Source organism: Eschrichtius robustus, chromosome 2, assembly GCF_028021215.1.
Source record: "Eschrichtius robustus isolate mEscRob2 chromosome 2, mEscRob2.pri, whole genome shotgun sequence".
Classification (NCBI taxonomy): Eukaryota; Metazoa; Chordata; class Mammalia; order Artiodactyla; family Eschrichtiidae; genus Eschrichtius; species Eschrichtius robustus.
Genome location: NC_090825.1, coordinates 60,071,937 through 60,097,874, shown reverse-complemented (window position 1 = coordinate 60,097,874; position 25,938 = coordinate 60,071,937). Strand labels below are relative to the sequence as shown.

The window sequence follows — 25,938 nt, the reverse complement described above, 5'->3', positions numbered from 1 at the left end:
GAACACCTACAAATGGCTAATAAGCACATGAAGAGATGCTCAACATTAACAGTTATTTGGCAGTTCCTCAGAAGTTAAACACAGGTGACCATGTGACCCAGCAACGTCACTGTTAGGTATATACTGAAGAGAACTGAAAACATATGTCCACAGAAAAACATGTACATGAATGCTCATAGCAGAATTACTCGTAACAGTTGAAAAGAGGGAACAACTCAAGTGTCCATCAACTGATAAATGGGCAAACAAAATGTGGTGTATCCACACAATGGAATGTTATTTATCAATAAAGAGGAATGAAGTACTGATTTACGCTACTACAACATGGTGAACTTTAAAAACACTATGCTAAGTGAAAGAAGCTGGTCACAACAGATGACATATTGTGTGACTCTATTAATATGAAATATCCAGAACAGGTAAATCTATCAAGATAGAAAGTATACTAAAGGTTGCTGTGGCTGGGGGTTGGAGTGAACAGGTAATGAGTGTTAATGAATATGGGTATTTTTTCAATTGAAGTATTATTCATTTACTATACAATTCATCCTTTTAAAGAGTACACTTCAGTGGTGTTCCGTCTAGTCACAAGGTTGTGCAACTGTCACCACAATCTAATTCCAGAACATTTTCTTTGGGGTTTCTTTTTGGGGTGATGAAATGTTCTAGAGTCAGACAGAAGTGATAGTTGTACAATTTTGGGAATATACTAAACACTACTAAACTGTAACCTTTAAAAGAATGAATTATATCTTTTGAATCTATAGAAACACTTGCAAAAAAATATGCAATGTAGAAATTAGAAATGGAAGCGAAGAGAAGCCTCTAAATATTTAACAAAGTTAAGGGTTTTCCCTCCCAATCATGCTGCTTTAACTATTTACAGGGAAATGTGGAAAATGTGCGGCTGGAAACACTGTCAAGAGGTCACTGAGGCTACTGTGTCCCCTTCAGGGGCTTAAAGGCTCACGAACCAGAGTAGGTCGTTTAGATAAGGATCTACCAAACATTTTTACGGAGACCCACAGTAAAAAATACATTTTATGTCTTTTATTGGTAAACTTACCCACACACACTATACGAAAGGATGCTTATTCTTACTACTGGGGCACACTCCGATCGTTTCAATTTGCTTTTATTCTATTCCACTTTTAAAATCTGCTGAAGTGATACACTAAATTGATTTCATGACTCACTAATGGCACGTGACTTACATGAACGCCACAGCTCTAGAATGCCTCCTCTGCCACTGAACACTGGGTCGCTGTCCCAGAGTGTAGGTGGCAAGAAAGTTGTTTTTCCTAAAACTTTTTCCATCTGCTTCCCTGAGCTCTTAGCCCAGCCTCCACATGATGATTCTGTTTGCAGCCAGTGTCAGGATTCTCCACCACCAGTCCCGAGGGGGGCCCTCCGGGCATTGCAGGCACTACCATGCTTTGCTGTGCGCGCACTGCTGGCCATCTTGCATCCTGGGCCCTTCTCCACCAAATGCCAGTAGGGACTCCTGTCATTTTGACAACAAAAAATGTGCCTGTCCCCATTTCCAATTATCCCTGTGGATGAGAACCACTGTACAGGACAAGCTCCAAATCTATTTACCCCCCAGCACCCCTCTTCTCCCATAGCTGGGGTCAGCTCATAGGTAGAAAAAAAAACAAAACAAAACAACCCTTGGAGCTTTGAGATTAGATAGTTCTATGTGGTTACGTCCATTGCCTTCCAGGCCTATGACTTTATTTTTCTTCATTCTCAGCTTAGAGAGGGGTAACTTGACTTAATCCTTTACTTCTGTTCCCCTAATTGTTTATATGGGGAAAGGGGGAATTTGACTTTCATTTCTACAAAAATTTTAAGAAGGCGACATTTCCCCCCTTATTTCACAAATATATAAATCACATTCAAGATGAAGAAAGGAAGCGTAGTTACCTCCAGATGGAGGTTCAGGAGAAGTCTAGACAGGCGGTGGCCTGATACCCTTTATCTATAAGAAGTCCTGAGACATCACTAGACTAACCGGCTTACGGTTCCATTTAACCCAGGTTTCTCCTCTTCAGATAACTGGTGATGTGTAGAGATTCAGTTCCCCCAAATACATGGAATAAGTTGATTATCTTGATTTTAAATATACGGAAGAAAAAAAATCTTGGTACTTAACCTCCCCATCACTGGCCTCCCTCACCCCCGATGTCCCCCAACTACTTGCAATGGAAGTAGCTCTGGAAACTGGAGACTATTCCTTCATTTTGCTGCAGACTTCATCTTTAGGGTAATGTTTTTGACATATACAGAAGAGAACAGAGGGTGGGGTGGTAAGCGAGCTCTAGGGCAGAACCAAGTTCCTTTGCATTATTAACAGATTTGGTGAAGACAGCACAGGAAGAGCACTGCAGGAAGGGAAAGAGCAGAGTCAAATGCGGAGCCCTGCAGGGGAAGTGGGAGGGGAGAGGAGAGCCAGCTGCTGTGCCACGGGAACATCTGTCTGCTGGAGATTCAAGGACAGAGCAGCACGCTTCAGTGGGATAAGCCCTTCTTCTGTCTCCCCTGTGAAATTACACCTGGCTCACAAAAGCTCTGGTGTGAGTGGAGGTTTGCTTTGGAAAGCTTGAAGAAGGGGACAAAGGCCAACCCAGACAGGGGTTCCAAAGAGAGGTATAGGCTTTTTATTAATAGAAATCTCATGTCCTCTATTCTTATCAATAAATATTGAGCATTTGAGGAATACTGGTTCGAAGGAGCAACGGTATTTAACTTGTTCATAATATTCCCACATCTCAATGTTGCCTTAGTTGCCACCATCTTTTCCCTTCCCCTGGTAACAGGATATCCGCATGCAGGTAATATGCTAGAGTCTATGCACTTTTGTAGAAGGTGTGGACTAGGACAAACGGCTTGGGCTTTGGAGTCATAAAAATACGAGTATCTGCAAAGCACAGTTAGTTTTGTGACCTTGCTCAGGTTAACCTAAGACTCAGTTTCCTTAAATCTATAAAATGGGCTTAATGATAGCAATCTTACTGAGCTTCTGTGAAGATAAAAACAATCCACAATCCACGTAAGGCACTTAGCACATTTTCCAGTGAAGAAAACAAGGCTTAGAGAGGTTAAGGAACATACCCAAGGAAATATGCTCATAAAGCAGCAAAGAAGTTTAATCAAGCCATACAATAAATTTCAATCCTGGGTTACAGAAAGCCCTGGCCTTCAAGTCTGCACTCACATGATACGACACACCCACCAATAGGAATTTTAGCAATTCAAGATTACTTTCAATTTCTACGTTGGTTTTCCTTCAAGCTAGTTTGAATCTAGACCTTTCTTCCTCCCTATGCCACCCAGAAACTTCTACTTCAGCCGTCTGTCTCCATTTCCAAACCTCTTCTTTTGCTTAAAACCAATATTAGCTACTTCACTCACTCACCCACTGACTTTCTAAGGTTTCCAGAAGGAACGCCAATTTTAAAAGAATTGTAAGACACATGGTTACTGGAGAGAGCTAGAGTTGCTCTGTAAGAACTAAGCCACTTCCCTTTAAACTTTTTTCTCAACATATGCTCATTGTTAAAAAAATTAAAAACTATACCAGGACACGGAAGCAACCTAAGGGTCCATCGGCAGATGAATGGATAAAGAAGATGTGGCACATATATACAATGGAATATTACTCAGCCATAAAAAGAAACAAAACTGAGTTATTTGTAGGGAGGTGGATGGACCTAGAGTCTGTCATACAGAGTGAAGTAAGTCAGAAAGACAAGAACAAATACCGTATGCTAACACATATATATGGAATCAAAAAAAAAAAAAAAAAAGGTTCTGATGAACCCAGGGGCAGGACAGGAATAAAGACGCAGATGTAGAGAATGGACTTGAGGACACAGGGAGGGGGAAGGGTAAGCTGGGACGAAGTGAGAGAGTGGCATGGAATATATACGCTACCAAATGCAAAATAGCTAGCTAGTGGGAAGCAGGTGCATAGCACAGGGAGATTAGCTCCGTGCTTTGTGACCACCTAGAGGGGTGGGATAGGGAGGGTGGGAGGGAGATACAAGAGGGAGGGAATATGGGGATATATGTATACATATAGCTGATTCACTTTGTTATACAGCAGAAACTGACACAACATTGTAAAGCGATTTTACCCCAATAAAGATGTTAAAAAAAAAAATATATATATATGGTTAATTCTACCATGCAAAGAAAAATAGCTTAATTTTTTTCTTTTAGCTTAAGTGTATACCTATTTTTTACAATAAATGAAATCATACTGTTTTAGGTACTATTTTCTTCTCCATTATATTGCAACCCTTTCCCCTGCCCTTAAATATTCTTCAGAAACGTTATTTTTAGTGGCTGTGTAACATACGTGTCAGACTGGTTCTACTGCCCTCTGTTTGTTGTTTTCGGGTTTGGGTTGTTCCCCATTATTTCACTACTGTAAATAAAACTTCAACTGCACTATTCTCATCATCAAACCAAAAATGCTACTATTAATGATAAGACAAAAGAGTACGTCCTTGAGAATCATTAGTTTAACTTCTAATCAGTGTTTGATAAATATTTGGTGTTTGAAAATATAAGTCGAAAAATTAACTTTGTTTCACAATGCTAACAATTAGTAATGCTTTAAAAAATCTTAAACACTCATAAAGATCTGAAAATCTGCCACGTTTGTATTTCCACAAGCTACATATTTCTACTACTCTTTTGCAGTTAAGCCTTTATTTTAAAAGGCAAGGCATTTCCTGTTTACAACTTTATGGGAGTAGGGTAAAACAGCAGTGTAAAGCTATAAAAGGCATTCTCTGAAGGACCTTCTGGAATATATTATACTTTAAAAGTTTTCATATGTGTCAAACAATACAAACACATTATTTTTTTTTTTAAAGACTAAAGTACTATTGTTTTTCTGGATAAAACAATGAAAATAGAGTTAAATACAGAACACTTAAATTTGTAGTTTTTTCCCTTAATATTTAGAAAAGATGATCATTTCCTGTCTTACGAGTTGCTCTCGTTTCCTTATTTTCTCTGCACTATTTTGCTGGCATCTCCGTGAGGGCCGGAGACAAGAGCGAGGCGTTCCCGTGTCCATTTGGCTGGTAGCCTCCCGTGCCTGCTCACCTGGTAGTTTTCCAGAACCACACCAGAAGCTGGCTCTCTACCTCTGACCCACTGTAGCCTTCTCAGGGCATCCAGAAGGTCAACTTCCCCTGCCTTGCCCTGTTGGTTTTCTGAAAACGGATGTGGCATGGGAACAGGGACATGGAGAGAGGTCTTACCCTGGAATCTCCTTTTCTTGGGTAAAAATGACACTTCTCACATAGTTTTGGGGAGCTTTGCCACTGGCAGGTTTCTCACAGATAAAAAACTACAGCATTATTTATTTGGAGGCTATTATTAGGGAAATGTCACTCTGTATGGGGTCATTTTGGAAATGTGGGTGGGGGAGGGCTAACAGCTGATGGATTGGAGACACCACTGGCTTCCAGTGAGTGGGGCCTGGGGAGGACACAGATGCTCTGCTGTCCTGCAGTTTGTAGGATGGTCCTGTGTAAATAACTGTCCACATCTCGCATGGCTGGATTTTTTAATGTCCCGCTGGTCATTCACGTAGGTCAAAATTCTGTGCGTAATTGCTTGAGCCTAGCATCTAATCGCTTTACATATAAGCACAACATAGATCATCACAATTTTAATATAAACTTAATTTTCTAGGACGGCAATTCCATGTCAAGTGGTGGGGGGTGGAGGGAGACCACACTTTGCTGTTCAAGGGCATATTACAAAGAGTTGCTCTCCACTTTGGAAAAAAGAACTCATGGCCAGTTCCACCACTCACCTGACCAGTCTCATCTGCAGCTCTCTCAATCTGTGGTTATTCTGTGAAGAGGCCCAAGTCTCTGGTAACTTTATCACATCTAATGGCATCAGGCCCATGTATTTTCATATTGAAATATGTATTTTTACTATAAATTAATTTCTTTGAATTTCTCTTTTATATTTATAGAAAGGCCTTAGCCTTGCTATGAAGGTACATATGTAAGTTGGTTTTATTTCACATAAATTTCCTTTCAGAATGGTAAAGAAGTCTTACCAAATGTCATAAAAGGGGAGCACAGAATTTTGCAGGTCTAAGACCATAAAGTGGTAATGAAAATGGTAAATAAACTTTGGGCCACTCCTTCTGGACTCCAAAGGAACTTAGCTGGACCAGAGTGCTGTGGGCAAATATACGAGCGTCTTCTCTCTTCTGGGAACCAAGAGTCCCACAAACCCCACTGACCTCCAGTGTGATCCTGTTCTTCACCAGGAGCCCAATCTTAATGTCCATCAGGTTCAGGTCTTTCTCGAGCTGTTGATTGCCTCTGATCTTGGTCACCACTTCTTCCCTTAATCGTGCTACCTCCAGCGCCTCCTGGAAATCCAAGTCACTTTGGTCCAACAGATGTACAAATTTGCGTACTACTGTTAACGGCGGGTTTTCAGAGCCAACTGCAAGGAAAGGAAAGGAAAGGCGTGCTTTAACTGGGCATGCTTGAACAGATCATCAGTAGGAAAGAAACCAGGACTTTAAATAAAGCATTGACAGAAAAACAGAGCGATGGACGTGCTTGGTCTCCAGAGTGAATCATCCTGCCTCAGGTCAAATCTGGACGAGGAAACTGATCATATAAATAAATGCACGCCACTGATAAGGTTGGGCCTCACTAATTCCTCGTCTAGTACCCGTTTATCAGCCCTCTCTCAGGCTGTTCCCAGGACCACGCACTGAGGAGACAGTTCTATCTATCAGTGTCTTATTGATGAGGAACCTGGGAAAGAATGCTAACATGAGTTGCCCCGGCTCTGAGAGCTTGTGGCTGAGCCAGATAAGAGATTTCTGTTCTTGCTGCAGGAAGCAGAAGGAGTTTTTGTTTTTTTTTCCCTCAGCCCAAAAGACCTTGGGGAAGGAGCAGGAATTAGGTGAAAGGTGAATTAGAAAAGGTCAGTCAAGGGCGAACTGTAAGGTCTAACAGGAGCCGACAGAATGACAACTGGAACACATGTTCTACTTGGCAGAAATGAAGCAATTTTAGAAATTGAATTAGGTCCCTGTCCTTTCAGCAGGGACCAGGGAGGGCATTCAGCACCTAGGAGACCAGGCTCAGTTGTTGAGAGGAATATCTATATAAATTCTACAAGGGCTTTCCCTTAGTGCCTTGAACCTTAATTGTGCTTTAATTCTCTTGCACTGTGACTTTGAAAAAAAAAATTTTTTTTAAGGTGTGTAATGAGATCTACTCTGGGTAAACTCTAAGAAGAAACTACCTGGACCTTCAATGCTGAACGATTAGACACAGCAACAAAAAGATGACTTGAGAGAGCCCAGCCCAGTTGTGGCGGCCTCAATAACCATCCTCTCTTTTACTTCCAAGGCCCTACTCAAGCTTCCTTATACTTCTGTTTAGTTGTGTGGTATTTTGACACTTAAGGAATACAGAGTTCAACCAACAACACAATTAACAGCATGAACTCATCATGAACAACCAAATCTAGAGTCATCTGTATTACTGTTGTTCCCCATCTGATGGTCTTTATTGGTACTTGTCAAAGAAAAGCCTTAGGAAGCTTTAGAGGTCCAATTCTGCTTCCAGGCTCAGAATTTACTGGATAATAATACCTCATATTCCACTAGATTCCAAGTTACCTTGGATCATGGACCCTTTTCTTCCTGATCACTGAAGCATATGTGAATTTATTTTCCTTCTATTTCAGCAAAGATGTTGCTGATGACATGACCATTTCAGAAACAGCCTGAGCCACACAGCAGAGCTCATTCATGTAGCTGAGAGAACATAAGCCACCGCATTTGTGTCTAAAGTTCTCTCTCCTGGCTCTGAAGAACTGTGTATCATTTTATGTGCTAACAGGCCTGGCAGAAACAAATCAATATTTTAGCTTTACTAATTATTATGGCTCAAATGTAATAGCTCCTCTATCAACAGCTGGCTTTTTGGCATCTTCATGATATCTTCATACCACTTTGTGGTACTTTCATTTCAGGAAACCACACAACTTAACAGTCAGCACTTACAAGTGGCCACATTACGGTTCCAGCAACTTTTAAACCTGAATGCATTCAGTGCCTTTCTGGAGGGAATGGGTGAAAATGAATCATGACAGACTAATAAAAGTGATCTGTTTTTCGGCTTAAAAAAATGCCTTCGTTTTATGAAGATGCTGAATTGAGAAAGAAATGAAAATTTACAGTTCAGTTACCACAAAGCCACCCTATTTGCCAAAGCCCAGAGCAGTTTTGATCTGACTTATTGAAAGAAAAAAAATGAGAGGAAAAAAAAATCACAGGCCAGGCAATAAATTAAACAGTATTCAAATTTAAGCTTATCTTCTGGCTCTTTTGCATTAGATTCCTGCCTCTAGCTCAAATTTAATATAAAAAATCAGCATTTATGCCAACTCCATTTTTTAAAAATTGAAGTGTAGTTGATTTACAATGTTGTGTTAGTTTCAGGCATACAGTGAAGTGATTCAGATATATATATATATATATATATATATTTTTTTTTTAATATTCTTTTTCATTATAGGTTATTATAAGATATTGAATATAGTTCCCTGTGCTATACGGTAGGTCCTTGTTGATTATCTATTTTATATATAGTAGTGTGTATATGCTAATCTCAAACTCCTAATTTATCCCCCCACCCCATGCAGTCCATTCCTTTTGAAGAAGAAATCACATCTACTGCATTTACCCCACTCCATTTAGATAGAAGGGTCCACTTCCTGTCATCACATCTTCCTTTGTGTACTGGTTCAGAACCTGGGGTCTGAGATGGTCAAAATCTACTGGAAATAACAGGCATCCTCTGTTTCTGGAGCAGCCACTGAAGTGACTCAGATGGAAATAACTTGTCCTTGCCTGGTTAATAAGGGATAATTTGTCTCGGAATGCTCCCACTTACCCAATGTTTTGTAGTCATCTCTAGCTTTGTTTGCTCTCAATAGAGACTGTATTTTCACAATTTCATTGTTCTGCGAAAAAAATAAGACCAGTCACTACCTCCCAGAGTCCCATCTACTCCACTATTTTAGAATTTAGAACTATTTAAGAAGTGACAGCGTTTTCAAAAGGGACACTATTTAGAACTGATAGTGTTTAGATGTGGTGTAGTCAATGTTTATTTTTGCATTCTCTTTGAAGAAAGGGGCAGATAAGTTAGTTAAAATATAAACAAGATTGCAAAGGGACTGTATAAATAAAGAGATTTAAAAAGGGAAAAGAATTTTACCACCAAATTTAGATGGTCCAATCTATGTTCACATATCTATTCTTCAAAGATCCTAAAAAAATTCCTCCTGCGGGCATCTATTTAAATTAATCGGTTAGCAGTAATAAGCACTTTATAAGTCATTTTGGAAAGTTGAATCTTTTCTCCCTGGCATTACTAGCCCACATCAGTTTTCTCTCACCCATTTCCTTTCCAGTTCTGAATGGTGAAGTCTCACTCTGAACCTGAGTTCTGAATAAAAAAATGTAAGAAGCCTCCAAATAGTATCGCATTGAGTTCTAAAACCTATTTTTTCCTCCTACTGTTCATTTCCACCATTTAATAAAAGTCATTCAATGCTAACATTCAGTAAAGTATTCATTTAGTTCATTCTCAGCCAGGATAAAAATCCACATGCGTGTCTCTTACATGATCTCTGAAATACTGCAGTCGTGAGAGGTAATTCTTTCGTGCTGTTACCATCCGGAACCAGGACTGAATCTAAAAATAAGTTAAAAAGAGAAATCCAGGCAATTACCAGATAACCTTTCATATCTCTTTATGGAGTCTTTTAAAAATAATATTGATAGATAATTTGATAAAAAAGTAAAAATTAGCAGCCTACCAACTAATAAACATCTAAAGCCTAATCTTCTTCTTCTACTTCCTTCGTTGCTTTTTCTCCTAGGGGTTCAGAACATGTTACACGTTATGGTGGGGAAGGTAATGTAGCTCTTTGTACTATTTTGCTTTAATCTCAGTAAATTAAAGCCAAGTGGGCAAGGCATTTTGCTGAGAGTTGCCATGGGTCAGGGGATCAAATGAGAAACTAAGTTCAGGGTTGCTTCCCACATCTCTTAAACGCAGCGAATATTCTTTAGGTCTTTACAGGAAAACATTTCAAGAGGTCTCACGAGGGACCAACTGTGACCCACGGTTTTCTAAGCGAATAAGCATGTGTTCCAGGGTAAGCAAAGGACATTTCATTCAGGAGCTAGTAATGCACAAGGGGTCTAGAACATGTCATTCTTTGTCCTCACAGTTTAAAAAGTCTTAACAAATCTCATCTGATTCCCATCTCTCTCCAGTCCCACTCTTGTGACTCTCATCTGGATTTCCAAGTTTCTACAAGTTCACTGCCGCACAGTTCTTTAGTTTTCAGCTCTGAGACAGTGGGCACTCCAATGCGTGTTCTTTCTCTAAGCTCAGAGCAACCAGCCTCGGTGGGAAGCTGGTGGGAAGTTAGGCCCTAACTTAGCTCTACTTTCTCTTGTCATTGGCTTTGCATTTGCCTTACAACTAAGGTTTGCACTGTTAAATTTGAGCATTCTAAACATTATCAGCGAAGACCATAAGAAGAACATAAAATAAAGCTGGGTTTCCTCCAGAATTTAAATAATCAATTTGGACTTGTTAGAGAAAGAGCATATATTATAAAGGACCGGAGACAACAGAGCGTTTTGATGGACTTGCTTGAAGATGATCAGCTAAGTGAGTAGTGGAGGTATGACTCAAACCCAGGACTTGCTTCTGATGTCAAGGCTCAAACATAGTCTGTCTTCTAGAAGCAAAATGAAAATGAAGGGAAAAGTTTAAGTCAAGCACTAAGGTAGGAAAGGGTGTTTACCTTCACAACAGAAGGAATATTATCAATGAACATTTGTCGCCTGTGCATATATGAGGCCCGCTGTTTATGTCCCTTCCAAAAAGCCTGTGGAAAATAATGAGTTACAGAATTACTTACATGTAACAGTTTATTTTAGAAAGTGCAAGGACGGAGTACATCTCAGGAGACACTGAGTTGGGACAATGTCAGGGATCCTCCCTTCCAAATCTCATCTGGACACCATCTCTAGGGGTGGACATTAAACTGGGCAGAGCATACCAGCTCACACCTGAGGCTTGCCCCAAGTTTGGGAAAGGAATTACCAGGTGGAAGCCCAGTTTCTGGTTTGAAAGTTTAATTTTACCAAGGCCCTGGGTGATGAGAAGTGATAATAATATGGAATTGCCCTCAAACATACAAACAGATCAATTGGGTGCTGGTATTATTTGGTAACAATATAAGATGCTTCAAAATAATGACTAGTAATTAGCTTTCCTCCAACAAGTGGGCCACTGTGATCCAGACTGAAAAGGAAGATGACTCTGGATCCCTGAAAACAGGAGTGCTGTGATTGATCTTTTATTATTGCATCTATTTTTTACATAAAGCTTAATGAGGCTTCATCAACATAGCTTTACAAGGTTATCACCATCAAAGAGAACTTTTACAGGAAACATTTGCAAAAAGTGGACACAAACTGGTATCTTTAGGATGATAAATCCATAGCTGTTATAAAGTTTATTCCAATTCATTTTTGAGAATCTTTTTATTGAAACATATCTTTGTAATTCACTCCAATTCTCTGATTTTGTTTTTCAGGTTAGAAATGAAATACAAGTTCTGTGTTAAAAAGGACAAATTCAAAAAAATCAAGTTTTTTTTTGGCCTCGCAGCGCAGCTTGCGGGATCTTAGCTCCCTGACCAGGGACTGAACCCGGGCCACGGCAATGAAAGCGCCGAGTTCTAACCACTGGGACACCAGGGAATTCCCCAAAATCAAGTGGCTTTTTGTTTGTTTGTTTGTTCCAGTTACTTTTTATAAATTTCTTTTCACATCTGCATAAATCAATCTACCTCATTCCTTCTTTTTAAAAAGGTATGCGGAATTTTATTGCCATTTAAAAAATAATATACTTTTTGGTAATAATTCAAAACAAAACAGTCATGATGGAATAAGTACCCAACTGAGTACTTGCTCCAGACTTCCCCTCTCAATTTAAATCCCTAGAAATGATAAATATGCTTTTAAAAAAAACTTAATTTTGAAATAATTATCGACTCATAGGAAGCTGCAACAGTAATACATTGAGTTCCATGTACCCTTTATCCAGCTTCCACCAATGGAAACATCTTACAAATAGGCTTTTAAAGCAATCCATCATAGTGCTAGAAAACAAGAAGGCATATGGGTCAAAAACTATGAGGGATCTTGGAAGAGAGACGGTAGCTTGAATTGGCTGAAAGAGGGAACCACAGAACACAATTCTACAAACATTGGGAACCTCTACAAAAAATGTGAGATGGCTCTAAGCTTGAGGGAGCCTTGAATATCAGTCTGAGAAATTTTGGGAAAGTTGTCACATCACTCATTGCCAAGCAGTGAGGGGAAAAAAAACATAGATGGGGAGTAGGGGTTGGGAAAAGTACAAAAGAATATAGCCTTTCTGGAGGGAATTTAGCAGTATCAAATTTAAAATTATTTAGCGTTTCACCCAGTGTTTCTAATTTTCAATATACCTAGCCTAAGGAAATATAAGTACCTGTGCAGGAAAACAATATGTAAGGATTTTTGTTGCAGCATTGTTTGTAATACCGAAAATACGTAGAGAACAGAATATTGACAAATAGGGAAATGGTGATAAACTGTGATTGCACTCATACTAATGGCAATCTAACTAGTAACTTATTTGTCACGATGGGTCTCAATGGTGACTCGTGTTTTTGTGGCTAACACTGTTTTAAAGCACAGAGGTGCAAATGTGCAAATAATATTATACACCCCATTCCTTGATCCAAATTGAAAGGCAACCAAGATACTGGGATTAGCTCAATTTCTCATTCTGCTTTTTTGGAATTATCTCAATTCCAGAAACACTATTAATCTCTATTAGCTCAGATTCTCAAAGATTCTGGATAAGGAATCTGTTGTAGTAACAGAAGATCTAATATTGAAGCATGTTTGCATTAGTGGAATGAACCCACTTGTCCGTTTTGTACTATGTTTTTAATGTCCTAAGGATTCAATGCTCACCAACAGTACTTTCCTGAAGATTTCATTTTGTATTTCATCTCTTTAATGATTATGTAGATTTTTCTGGAATCTATATTTATATTTTTATTGTTACCTTTCCAAACCAAGGCAACTTGGCTGGGTTTTGAAGTTTTGGTCTATAGAAGCAGAGTACTACTGGCTTCCTATTTTATTTGTCAAAATTTAACATTCTTCTTCTTTAGTTTGTAAGTTTTAGTTTCTTCAGGACTGGCTTTTCTCATTCTGTGCTAACAGCACAATTCCTGTGCAAGGCCCAGAGACAGCAGGCTCTTCTAATTAGAGGCTCTTTATTAAAAACAATTATAAGTATAAAGTTGGGAGGAAGGAGCGACTGATAAAAATGCAAAAGAAGACAAAATTCTAAACCATAAAGCCATTTAGAAGCAGCTTTTTATAAACAATTAGAGACAAGGCGTTTACAAAAACATCAATCTCTCTCTTGACTGGTATGAGAACTTGCGTGAAAGTTTATAATAGCCATGTTTTTGTTTTGTTTTTTGTTACCATAAATATATTTTCTGTGCAATTCAGCTGTAACAAAGGAGTTTCCCAAGATACCTAGAAGATACCTCAGAAGTTACTGCTCTGTTTTATAGATTCTAATTGTCAATCTCTAGAAAATCTGGCTTGCTAAATTGGTTGCCTTGCTTGATAATTGGGCACTCAGGATAGTAATATTCAAATTACCAACTTCTGAAGCACAAATTCTGTGATCTCTCTGTTAGCCAAGAAAACCCTAAATATTTACCTCTTTTCTCACTCTGCTTAAAGGTACAATCCCGCAACCTGCAAGAGTAGTCAGTTACATTCCAACAATGTAATGAAGGACTGTCCCATCAGGTCACCCCCTTCCTCCTGACCCCAGATTCTGCCACAGCTCCTGACAACCTGCACTTGCTTCAGAGAAGCTTGTTTCTTTTTCTTTGCCCTGATGCTTGTGGCACTCTCTGACCTGAAGTTCAATAATTTAGTAATTCTCAGGGCTAAGTTCTGGTATTTCACTACTATGCTTTTTCCTACAAAGTGGCGTTTCAGCTTTCTTCAGTTCAAGGAAAAAAATATTGTAGCTAACTCTTTTTTCCTGTCTTGATTTTTCTGATCTCTTCCTGGGCCATCCAACCGCCTGGATGTTGGATCCCCACTACCTGCCCTGTGAGTCACCATCTCTCCCGCCTCATCACTTCGAACACTTGTTGAGCACTTAATAGTTGCATACTGGGCAAAGTCTGTTATGTGTATTATCCCATTTAATCCCTACAACCCTGCGATAAAATGGGTATTATCATCTTCAGATGAGAAAATGTATTTTAAGTCATCTATTCTTAGCTTTTTCTGTGATTTTTCTCAAGTTCTCCACGTGTTTCCATCACTTTCAGTGTCTGCGCTACATTCTGCAGTTATAAGTTCATTCACATTCTAGGATGTCATTTTTCTTCCTCTCTGTAGCTATGCGTTATCTTTTCATTTTATCATGCTGTCTTGTTTCATTAAGTCCATGCATCTTACTAAATTTCTTAAAAGCATAAAGCAGTTTCAGTATAAAAATTTCTTCTGTCTCCTGGAATATGAGAATCCTTAGATGTTAATTTATGTTTTACAACTTATATCCATTTTTCTTTTTCTTTTGCTATAAAATTTTCATTTTTGTTTGAGATTTTTCTCTGGCTCTCTTCTTAAATGTTGGCCATTTTATCAGGGCTTTCTTACTGTTCAAATATAATATGGTTATAATAGATTCTCATTACCTTCCTCTGTGTTTACTTGGGTACCTTCTGACTTGTCCCCTAAGCACTTGAGACAAAGGATTGGCTACTGATGACGTATACTCTCTGTTCCATATTTAGTTCCTTGGGAGGAGACTGTCGGTGGTAGCACGGTGGAGCTGGGGTGTGGTTCCCCTCAGCCTGGGAGCTTTCTCTCTGAATTTGTTGAGACTACTGTGTCTGGGGTTGATGCAGCCAGCTAAGAAGTTTGAGCTGTTCCACAGATTTGACATCATTCCCCTAATTTAGAATGAATCAGCCACTTCGGCAAAAAATGAGATTAGCACGATGCCCTTTGGTTCATGGTCTTCTGGTTTTCTGGGTCAGACCATATTCATCTCCAGGCTACAGCCTGACTTTAGACCTCATGCCCTCCTTGTTAGAAAACTGTCAGAAGCAGGGGGAAAGAAGTCATCACGGGGTGACTTCATAGTGTAATGGCTTCTTCTTCAGTACTGCTGCTTCCACTGAGGTGGGGAGGAAAGGCTCCAGGTGACTGTTTCCGTCTTTCCCCCAGCTCTCTCATGATTTTAGCCCTGGGTCCTAATATCAGGCAGTTTTTATACTAGAGGGCTCTTTAGAGTGTCTTCCAACTATAACACAGCTCTGGGCAGACTGGAGAGCTTGAGGTTGGTCCAAATTGTGTCACACTGGCTAACACTCTTCGAATTTTGTGCAAAAGTAGAGCCTCAGCATCAGTGTAGATGATGTTATACTTAAGATTTTGTTCACTTCCTGTGTGTTTTGTCTACCATTTATTTAAAGAAGGAATAAACTGGAAAACTTAGGGGTGCACCTAGAAAAATCCTTTGAGTATCAAGTTTTTTTTTTTTTAATTTAGTTATTTTATTTATTTGATTTTTGGCTGCGTTGGGTCTCCATTGCTGTGCACTGGCTTTCTCTAGTTGCAGCGAGCTGGGGCTACTCTTTGTTGCAGTGCATGGGCTTCTCATTGGGGTGGCTTCTCTTGTTGCAGAGCACGGGCTCTAGGTGCACGGGCTTCAGTAGTTGTGGCTCGCGGGCTCAGTAGTTGTGGCTCGCGGGATCTAGAGCGCAGGCTCAGTAGTTATGGCACATGGGCTTAGTTGCTCCGCGGCATGTGGGATCTTCCCGGACCAGGGCTCGAACCCGTGTCCCCTGCATCGGCAGGCGGATTCTTAACCACTGCGCCACCAGTGAAGCTTGAGTATCAAGTTTATAGAAGAAATTTCTTTTAAAAAATTAATCATTCCTGCCTTCTAACATCTTAAGCTCTGAGCAAACTCAGATATTTGAGCACCTATCATATGCAAGACACAAAAATACAAAAGTTTTAAAAACTCATTTTCTGCCCTGCACAATATTAAAGTTAGGTGGGGAAGCAGATCAGTACACCAATGATCACAAAAGAGAAGCCCTTCAACTTACAACCTTTCAATTTTGGAAATTTAATAGTTACGGCCAAAGCAAAAACCCACCAAACTCTGCCCATCAATAACAGTATCACTTTGGATGCAGAAAAAGGAACAAACACACGGCCTTTTGGAAACCAGCGTGGTGGTTGAGAGAGGATGCTAGGGGAACACAGAATAGAAACATCTAAATCTAGCAAGTTCCTCTCCTGCCAACCAGAACATTCGGACAAGTCATGCAAGCTTAAGAAGAAAAAGGTCGGGAATGAGGATGCCTCTTGCAGGCCTGAATGAAGAAGGAGATTATATAAGAGGGAAGACAGCCTCAGAGATGCTACATCTATTTCATGAGCTATTCTGTTCTTTAGGCTACAAGAGCATAGAAACTCAGACGCCACTCAACATCCACTAACCACAAAGAAACCAATTCAAAAGCACCTGAGGTCAGACAGTACGTGACACAAGAATATCCGCCTTTTTAGAGAAACAGGATTTCAACTCTGATCTCAGGTATTCCCCTGACTCTGACTATTCACAGTGTCCTGAATACTTTCCAGAAGACCACAGGTGAAAAATCATTCAACATCCTTCCCATCTCGGAGTCTTCAATAAAGTAGACTCAGAGGCACTGATTAAGGACAAAACCTGCAGTCACATTTGTTTATTAGAATGCTGGTAGTTGACTGTCCTATTATCAAATAAAACATTTTCATGGAATGACAGTTTTCGGTAACGAGTGGTAGGTGACTCACATACCTGTATTTTGGTCACATGCTCTTCTTGTTCATACAAAAATGATTTCCTAGCTTCATACTCTTTCCTAAGGAGGGGTCCTGAGGTTGCGGCTTGAAAGCACAGAAGCATATCTTCGGTAGCAGACCACATCTTCTCACGAATGTAATCTGCTGTGACTTCCTCAATAATGTCCTGGCAAGAGATATTTCTTATGGTTACACTTCACACATCAGATGAAAGGAGCATAGAGAACAGCTTCTGGAAATGTTATCTTTCAGAAAATGATCTGCATAGCTCTTTCTGGCTTGGTGTAAAAAAGATCTGACCAGAGCCGAGGGATGAACTGGCTCAGCTTCTCTCTAGTGATATGGTTCTGGAATCCTCTGAACTTTGTGCTGAGATGGTATGAGAATGAGGTTGAATGGTCTCAGGATTTGGAGGTAGAGATGTATAGATGATGCTGGCAGGGACCAGGCAAGAGGCCTGATCTCCTCAGAGTGTAAAAGAGACAAGGATGATTACAGTAAGAGCATGCATCACCTCCTCCCTCTCCTGAGGGAAAGACTGCAGTGCCCATGTAGTCCTTGGGCTTTTCTTGCCCAGGCCAGAGGAGGCAGATCCCTGCAATGAGTAGGGGAAAACTCAAATAAACTTGGGAGAAAATAAAAGACTTGGAGCTGAAGAAAAGGCGGTGGGAGAGGAAAGATAAGTGCTATTGCGGGCAGACAGGGAAACCTAGATGAATGAGAAAAAAAGGAAGAAGGGGGATTGTGAGAAGTCTTCATGTGGATGATGAACTGGGTTTACTTTTATGTTCTTTGAGAGACGCAAGCAAAGACTGGACTCGCTTCTATGGCGGATGTCTCTTATCCAGTGTGACTGGACTCAGTGATGGTTAATTTAAACAATTAAAAGTGAAATCATATAAAAGATGCATAAATACTTTTAAGAAGACATATGTACATTCTTGAATAAATTCAGTAATTTGATTGACTAGAATTTTTTTTGTTTTTTTAACAGCAAAGACCCTCCACTTTTTATTAATCCTGATACTCCACTTCACAAAGTTATACCTAGGGCATCTTTGGATGCCACACGAGCAGTTTTGGCTCTGAGTTTAACCCTTCAATGCTGCTTCTTCACAGTTTGACATATCTTTTCAATGAGAGCATATGGTTTTTAAATACTGGCCATAATTTCATTTTTCAACAAAGCAGCACTAATAGTTCATTTCCACAATGCCATTTTCCTATAAACTGTAGGAACTTTACACATTTGAAATTAGTTAATAAATATGTTTTTCACTATCTTCTTGTCATTCAGGATTTCTGTGGCATTGTCATCCCCAAGCCACAGCTTTTCCTCCGAGTTTTGGTAAATACCGCACCGGTGATTCTGTCCACAATACTGCTACCCTGCAGTATCTTTGATGCTGGTGACTGTGAACAGTTCTATAAGATCTACATTTGTGAGTTCTATTTTTTTCAAGATGGAACTCAATTATTAGAAGTATTTTCTCTTTAAACACACTACAATGCCTGGATCAAAGAGCAATTTTCACATCTTCCGGGTCCAACTTTTGGTCTCAAGTCCAAAGCAATCTTGGTGAACATTCCTTCAAGAGTATTTCTCCTGGGGAAGCATTACTCACTTGAATGGACCTATGTATCTTTGTTATAGGTTGAGGTTGGGGGGAAAGAAATAAGACATTTTGAATACTTACAACCAAGGAATTACCATTAACTGAGCTTTGGTGTCAAGGAAAACCTGGAGATTGATTTCTTAGGATAATCTGTCATCCTAAAGAAGCTGCAAGAGCTTTATTCCCTAGTTCTGTTTGGTGTTGCTCTGACACACGGAAAACATTCTAAAAGTCAGTAACCACGCAGCCACGTCCAGCTGTAGTTCGTGAAGACTTTACTCCATATCCAGTCTTCAAATAAATTAGTTCTTCCCATCAATTGCATGATTCAAAAGTAGAAAAGCAATCACACTTATCTTTATATAGTACACCTTCCCATCAAACACCAACCTCCTACCTCAATTTCTTTTCCCATGAGCCATGATTCTTTAAGCAAGCAGGATTCAGGTGTGACCCAGGAACTCTCTTTTGAATCGATGTTGTAGTAGTAATCATATTTCTCCTGCAGGTTGAGTTTGAGCCACGAACCTTCAGTAGACACTAAAGAAAAAGGTTTGTTAAATTCCAGAGAGGAACATGGAAACTTTCAACATTAATGTAGTTTCTTCAATAAGTAAATTAATTGAATGAGTATGTTTTTCACCAAACATTCAGATAGTGTGTTAAAATTATTAGCAAGGACTCAGTAAAATGGAATGAATTCTATGTATTCAATGGCAGCTCCCTGCTAAGCCAAAGAAAAAGGAGGAGAGAGTAATATCTAATGCTGGCTCTGCATACCAAATTTTTCATGAGGATGAAAAGAGTTGCAAATGGCCAAAAAGAAGGAAAAGCAAACAAGGATGGATACCCCAGGTAGGTGTGAATAGCACCACAAGGAGACAGGGGAGACCGATGAGGAAGAATCGTCTTTGTTTAGAAAGGCTTCCAGCAACTTCTTTGAAAAGGAGTGACCTACAATGGCTGTGACCCATTATTTAAGGAGAACCCATTATTATTATTATTTTTTAATTAATTAATTAATTTTTGGCTGCACTGGGTCTTCGTTGCTGCACGCGGGTTTTCTCTAGTTTCAGTGACCGGGGGCTACTCTTTGTTGTGGTGCATGGGTTTCTTATTGCAGTGGCTTCTCTTGTTGTGGAGCACGGGCTCCAGGTGCGCGGGCTTCAGTAGTTGTGGCTCGCAGGCTCAGTAGTTGTGGCTCCTGAGCTCTAGAGCACAGGCTCAGTAGTTGTGGCGCACGGGCTTAGTTGCTCCGCAGCATGTGGGATCTTCCCGGACCAGGGATGCAACCCGTGTCCCCTGCACTGGCAGGCGGATTCTTAACCACTGCACCACCAGGGAAGTCCCGAGAACCCATTATTTAATGATCTGCATTAAACCAAAGCAGAAGTGACTCATCTTTGCAGACAACTTTATTCAAAGCACAAAATGGCATACACAACCTCTGAGGTCACTAAGCAGGGAAAAGGAAAATTCCTGGTCCCTCTGACTCATCTTGCTCTACACAACCACACAAAAGCAGAAAAAAAATGTTGAAAGAACTTAATTTTTTGGCGGGGGCGTGGGGTGGATACTAGACAAAAACAAAACAAAACTATGGCAGTCATGGCTTAAATTGGCCAAGAAGAATATCTCCTCACGAATTTATGGGCTACACTTCCTATTTAGCAATCTATTTATTTTGTTGAATGGTTATGATTCTTGTCCCAGATCAGAGAGCTAAAAACAACAATAAAAATAAAAACAGAAACTTCTGACCAAGCTAAGCCAACTGCTGCCAAGTGAGCATTAGACTAATTGCCTTTATAGGTAAATCAAAATTTGACTGAATTTCCTTAAAGAATATTTAAATGGATTCAAATATCTAAGCAGAGATAACTTTAAGGCGTGTTGATTTAATGTGTGTTGATTCTTTATCTGGTTTTGTGTGTTGATTCTTTACTTGGTTTTTAATGCCCCTCAACTGTTCTGTCAATGCCCAGGAACAGAGATACATCTCTCTTCAAATGGGAAGTCAGGCAGTTGTCATCTGTTTAGAAATGCTGGTCTACTAGAAAATATATTGTATAGTCAAATTAGGATGATCACAAGTAATCATTATATTTTCAATCACCAACAGTTGTCAGATTCACAAGTGCCTTCAGAAGAATGAAAACCCTTTTTAAGGCAACTCTCTCAGTGGGAAGGAAAGAAAGCAAATAAAGATGGTGAAAATGGGTATGTTTTATTTTCATAAGAATTGAGATGTAAAAAGTTCTTAGTTGGTTAAAAGCCAACCACATTGGGACTTCCCTGGTGGCACAGTGGTTAAGAATCCGCCTGCCAACGCAGGGGACACGGGTTTGAGCCCTGGTCCAGAAAGATCCCACATGCTGCGGAGCAACTAAGCTGTGAGCCACAACTACTGAGCCCCCGTGCCACAACTACTGAAGCCCGCACGCCTAGAGCCTGTGCTCTGCAACAAGAGAAGCCACCACAATGAGAAGCCCATGCACCACTGCAATGAAGAGTAGCCCCTGCTCACCGCAACTAGAGAAAGCCCGTATTCAGCAACGAAGACCCAACGCAGCCAAAAATAAAAATACTAAATAAATAAATAAATAAATAAATAAATAAAAGACAACCACATTGGCACTGTAAGGGTAATTTGAGTTGGGATGTCAGTGGATAATAGAAAAAGAGAATTTTATCATTTTCACATCAAGTATGAGTTTACAGTCAGATCAAAGGCTGAGGAGGGCATCTCCAGAACAGGAGAAATGCAGTTGGTTTGTTACTTAGGGAAAAGACTAATTACGGGCCTCTGAGGAACCATACAAGAGAAAGATACCCGTGAGTTAAGAGGTGGTGAGCATTCCATAAGGAAGCATACTTTCTAGATGCCTTCCAGACAAAATCATAAGACCTAAACTGAACAATAAGGCTGAGTGATCTACCAAAGAGTGAACGCTTGTGTGGGAAAAAACAGACATCCTAGAATCAGAGGTGAAAGAGTAAGAATAAATCATCCTGTTCACTCCCCCAAACAATGTTCACAGCTCTATTGGGAATGAAAGTTAGTCTTTAATTGGCTAGAAAGTTTTTCCTCTTCCTTCTAGAACAGGGGTTGGCAATCTTTTTCTATAAAGGGCCAGAGAGTAAATATTTTCAGTCTTGTGTGCTACAGGTCTCTCATACAACTACTTGACTCTGCCACTGTAGCATGAAAGCAGCCAGAGACGATATGTAGGTTAATGAGTGTGGCTGAATTACAATAAAACTTTATTTATAACAACAGGTGGCAGCCCAAGAATCCACTAAAAAACTATTAGAATAAATGAGTCCAGGAAGGTTGCAGGATACAAAATCAATATACACAAATCAATTTTATGAAAATATGCCCACACAAAAGTTTGTATACAAATGTTCACAGAAGTATTATTCAGGATAGCTAAAACTGGAGGAAAAAAATCTAAATTCTATCAACTGATGAATGGATAAACAAAATGTGGCATACTCATACAATGGAATATTATCAGCCATAAAAACAATGAAGAACTGATACATGCTACAACATGGTTGAACTTTGAAAACATTACGCTACGTGAAAGAAGCCAAACACAGTATGATTTAATTTATATGAAATGTCCAGAAGAGGCAAAATCAGAGAGACAGAGAGTAGATTAGCGATTGCCTGGGGCTGAAAGTTGGGGGTGGGGAGCAATGGGTAATAGGTAAGGGGCTTTGTTTATTATAAGAAAAAATATCCTTTATTAAAAGGCAAATTAACTAGTGGTGGTGTTTTTAGTGTTAACTAAAAACTTCTGAATTTCACACCTTAAAAGAGTGAATTTTATGGTATGTGATATATCTCAATAAAAAAATCAATTATATTTCTATATGTGAGCAATAAACAACCCCAAAGTAAAATTAAGAAAACAACATTTACAATGGCATCAAAAATAATAAAATATGTAGGAATAAATGCAACTAAAGAAATGCAAGCCCTATACATTGAAAACTACAAAACATTGTTGAAAGAATTAAAGACCTAATTAAAAGCAAAGACATACCATGTACATGGATCAGAAGACTTAATATTGTTAAGATGGCAATATGCTTCAAATTGATCTACAGCTTCAACACAATCTCTAACAAAGTCCCAACTCTCTTTTTGTTTCCAGAAAAAAATGAATCTAAGGTATCTCCTAGGTTTCTAAATTGGCTACCTCGGGACATTTTTTCTTCACTGACCAGGACATGGCACTTGGGAAGAGGAGTAGGCAAGTTTAGGGAAAAGAAGATAAAACTAAGTTTGGGCCAGGATGATTTTGAAATTATGATGGGTCATCTCTAGGAACTCACCCCTGCATAAATACAGTTGTACAATTCTTTCCTCATAAAGGATGAGGTAGGGGCACTACAGTAACTCCTGATGAAGAGTTGTGAAGGGAACAGAGAGAGGCTCAAGGGTGATCAGGTGCCAAGTAGGAGAGGATGGCCAGTAGTCCCGTTTCCATTTCATTAACAGAAAATTTGCAGAATTGGAGGGTAGAATTCCCAAGTTAGAAATATATCAGACTAATTTACAATGAAGTACATAGGGTACTTTTGGACAGACTTCCAGTGAACTAAAAAAAAAAAAAATTTTTTTTTCCTTAAGTTCCACTTCTAAGGCCATATATTGTCACAGCAGTTTCCTAAAGATGAATAGTACTATGTACATGACCCATGATGTGGTACAAGTAAACACCAGCCTAAGAGTCAGGAGACACCTTGATCCTTGACACTAGGACACAGCAAGTGCTCAACAAAAATCTACTAAAGAGATGATGGATTATCTCTGCCAAAAATTAATCTCCTTGGATTTGTCATTTTCTCCCTCTGTCCAAAATGTCATCAAGGTGATTTTCTAAATCTGAAAAATGAGTCTTAAACTCATGATCTAAAACACAGTTTCCACAGCTAATATTTCATGACCTGCCATTGGATTGAACAGGCATAAATATATGCCAAGGCTCTTGGAGACCAATTTGCTGCTTATTTTGTACTTTCAAAATTACTTTTTACTTCTACTTAATATTGTATAATAATGTGTCATTTGTTTCAAAAGGATGGAGAGAAATATTAGTGTAAAAATCAGTTTGTACCACTAGAGGGATGGCTCAACAGCAAGATCTATAGGAAGCAGTCTTCTTTTTTTTTTTGAGAAGCGATTCCAGTATTTATTTCCAAGATCCATACACTTGGATATGACTCTTTCATTATGACAGACACTATCAGAAATCCATTTTAGAAGCATGGGGACTCTGGGGCAAAAGGACAAGGATTAAGGTTTGAGAGAAAGACAATAACTCTTTTAAAGGAAAGCAGGAGATGTCTTTGAGGAGGCTACCCTATATCTGCCCTACCTTCTGTAAAGTCTCCTTTAATACTGTATTTTCTCAAGTATATGGCACCCACACACAGCCATCAAGTTAATCACAGCTTTCCAAGAGACAAAAAAGGAAAAGCAACACCTAAAAAATTTCCTTTGCCAGAGATGATAAACATTTCAGAAACATTCATTTGAAAGCGATTATCTGTCTTAAAATTAAGGTAACACAATACCACAGAAACCATCATATTCAAAATGCCAATTTAGTTTGTGCTAAACGATGAAGAAGCTTACCATTTTTAGATTTTTGCTCTTTTGCCTTCGCAAGGGTGTCATAGTACCTGTCAGCACATTCGGGCATTACATCGTTTGTATTACCAACGGCAGACTTCAAAATAGACAAAATATCACTTTGCTTTTCCTTCTCCAAAAACTGATTAACATCAACGACCAGTGTAACCCCTGGGTAATGAAAAATAAATGTTTCTGTTAATCGTTATCTTCTACTCACCCTAGAGGCGTGCAAAGATATAATTCAACCTTTTAGGAATGCATTGGTATTAAACCTGTTTACCCTTTGAGAGTATGCACTACATATGCCCCAGAGAGTCACCAACTGCTCAGGTTGTTAAGAGGAATAAAATCCCATAGGAGCACTGTTTATCAAAAATCGCAGTATTTCCTGGTTACTCTTGTGTGATATCAAGGTACTACGTTCTGCTCACCGTGGTGATCTGTGAAATGGGGGGGACACGTATTGACAGTAGATATGCAGCCCTTAGGCAGGTCATTAATCAGTATTTGAGAACTAGCTTTATGAAGACATGTATTTATTTTAGAAATGCTATCTAAGCCACAGAAATCCTGAAATTCTCTGGTATAGTGCAAGTATACCTTTAAGATTGTCCTTAGCAACCTGAACAAATGCTCTAGAAAGGCAACAGGCACAGCTGGTGGATATATGCAGTGGAGTCCAGAAACTTAATTATGGAACCAATTTAGACCTAGAAAGCATGTTATCCCATTTCACATTTCTGCCTCTCCCCACAAATAAAACCTCACTGGACTCTCGGTTTCCTCAAGAAAGTTAACGCGGTGAATCCTTTATCATCTATTTTAGTTCCAGGTGAGGATATTCTGGCCCAACCAATGGACCTACTGTCTTCACAACCTATAAATGCACTGAAGCAAGGCAGAACAAAAAAAATGGAAGAAACCAGGTTAAACACTTTCTAGATGAAAAAACATCTTGATGAAAAGAGAGGATAGAGATGGATTTTTTTTTCTTTCTTTCTTTTTAAACACACACGTCAAACTCTGCCATACAAATACTAAATGGTATATTGCTGTCATCAAATTATGCTCACACGTGCATAGAACTGTGAAGGCTGACGTGGTAAGAAAAACAGAGTCTGACTTTCGACAGCCATGAGTCCACGTCATGCAAATCTCAAGGAGCACGTGAAGAGTAAAGACCTCCCACAGCCAACTCCAGTTGTTGCTGAACAAAAGCTACAGCAGTAGGTTCTTTCACATATAAAGTTAATGGGAATGGGTGAGCTGCCCCCCTTTCCTCTTCTCCAGGAAAGCTTTGAAGAACAAGAAGAAGGCAGTACTGGTGTTGGAGATGTCTGTGGTCTGAGAGATGTGGAAAGAACAAGGAAAAGACAAAGGATCCTCACATGAATTACATCCGACAGCTTCATCGAACCCAGTGAAATGCTGTTTTCCTTAAAAGAGGGATATTACGCAGGCATACATTTCTTGCAAATGTATGTATTGATGTGCAAGCAGTGGGTCCATGGGTTAATCTTCCAGATAACTGAAGCTGACTCCTTTAGGTGCCAACCTTCATCTTAACAGAATCATGCGCCACGAAAATCTAAAGCCCCGGGAAA

The 25,938-nt window shown here is 39.4% G+C and overlaps 1 protein-coding gene across 1 annotated transcript in view; it reads right to left on the bottom strand.

Annotated features, from left to right (window-relative positions):
• Positions 1–25,938, bottom strand: part of IQGAP2 (IQ motif containing GTPase activating protein 2) — a 289,746-nt gene that overhangs the window by 47,379 nt on the left and 216,429 nt on the right. The window contains exons 15-21 of the mRNA XM_068535530.1: positions 24,335–24,502; positions 19,079–19,221; positions 17,061–17,231; positions 10,900–10,983; positions 9,702–9,773; positions 8,967–9,036; positions 6,284–6,492 (exon numbers count right to left, since the gene is read on the bottom strand). Of these exons, the coding sequence (XP_068391631.1) occupies positions 6,284–6,492; positions 8,967–9,036; positions 9,702–9,773; positions 10,900–10,983; positions 17,061–17,231; positions 19,079–19,221; positions 24,335–24,502 (917 nt within the window). The remainder of the gene's footprint in view (positions 1–6,283; positions 6,493–8,966; positions 9,037–9,701; positions 9,774–10,899; positions 10,984–17,060; positions 17,232–19,078; positions 19,222–24,334; positions 24,503–25,938) is intronic.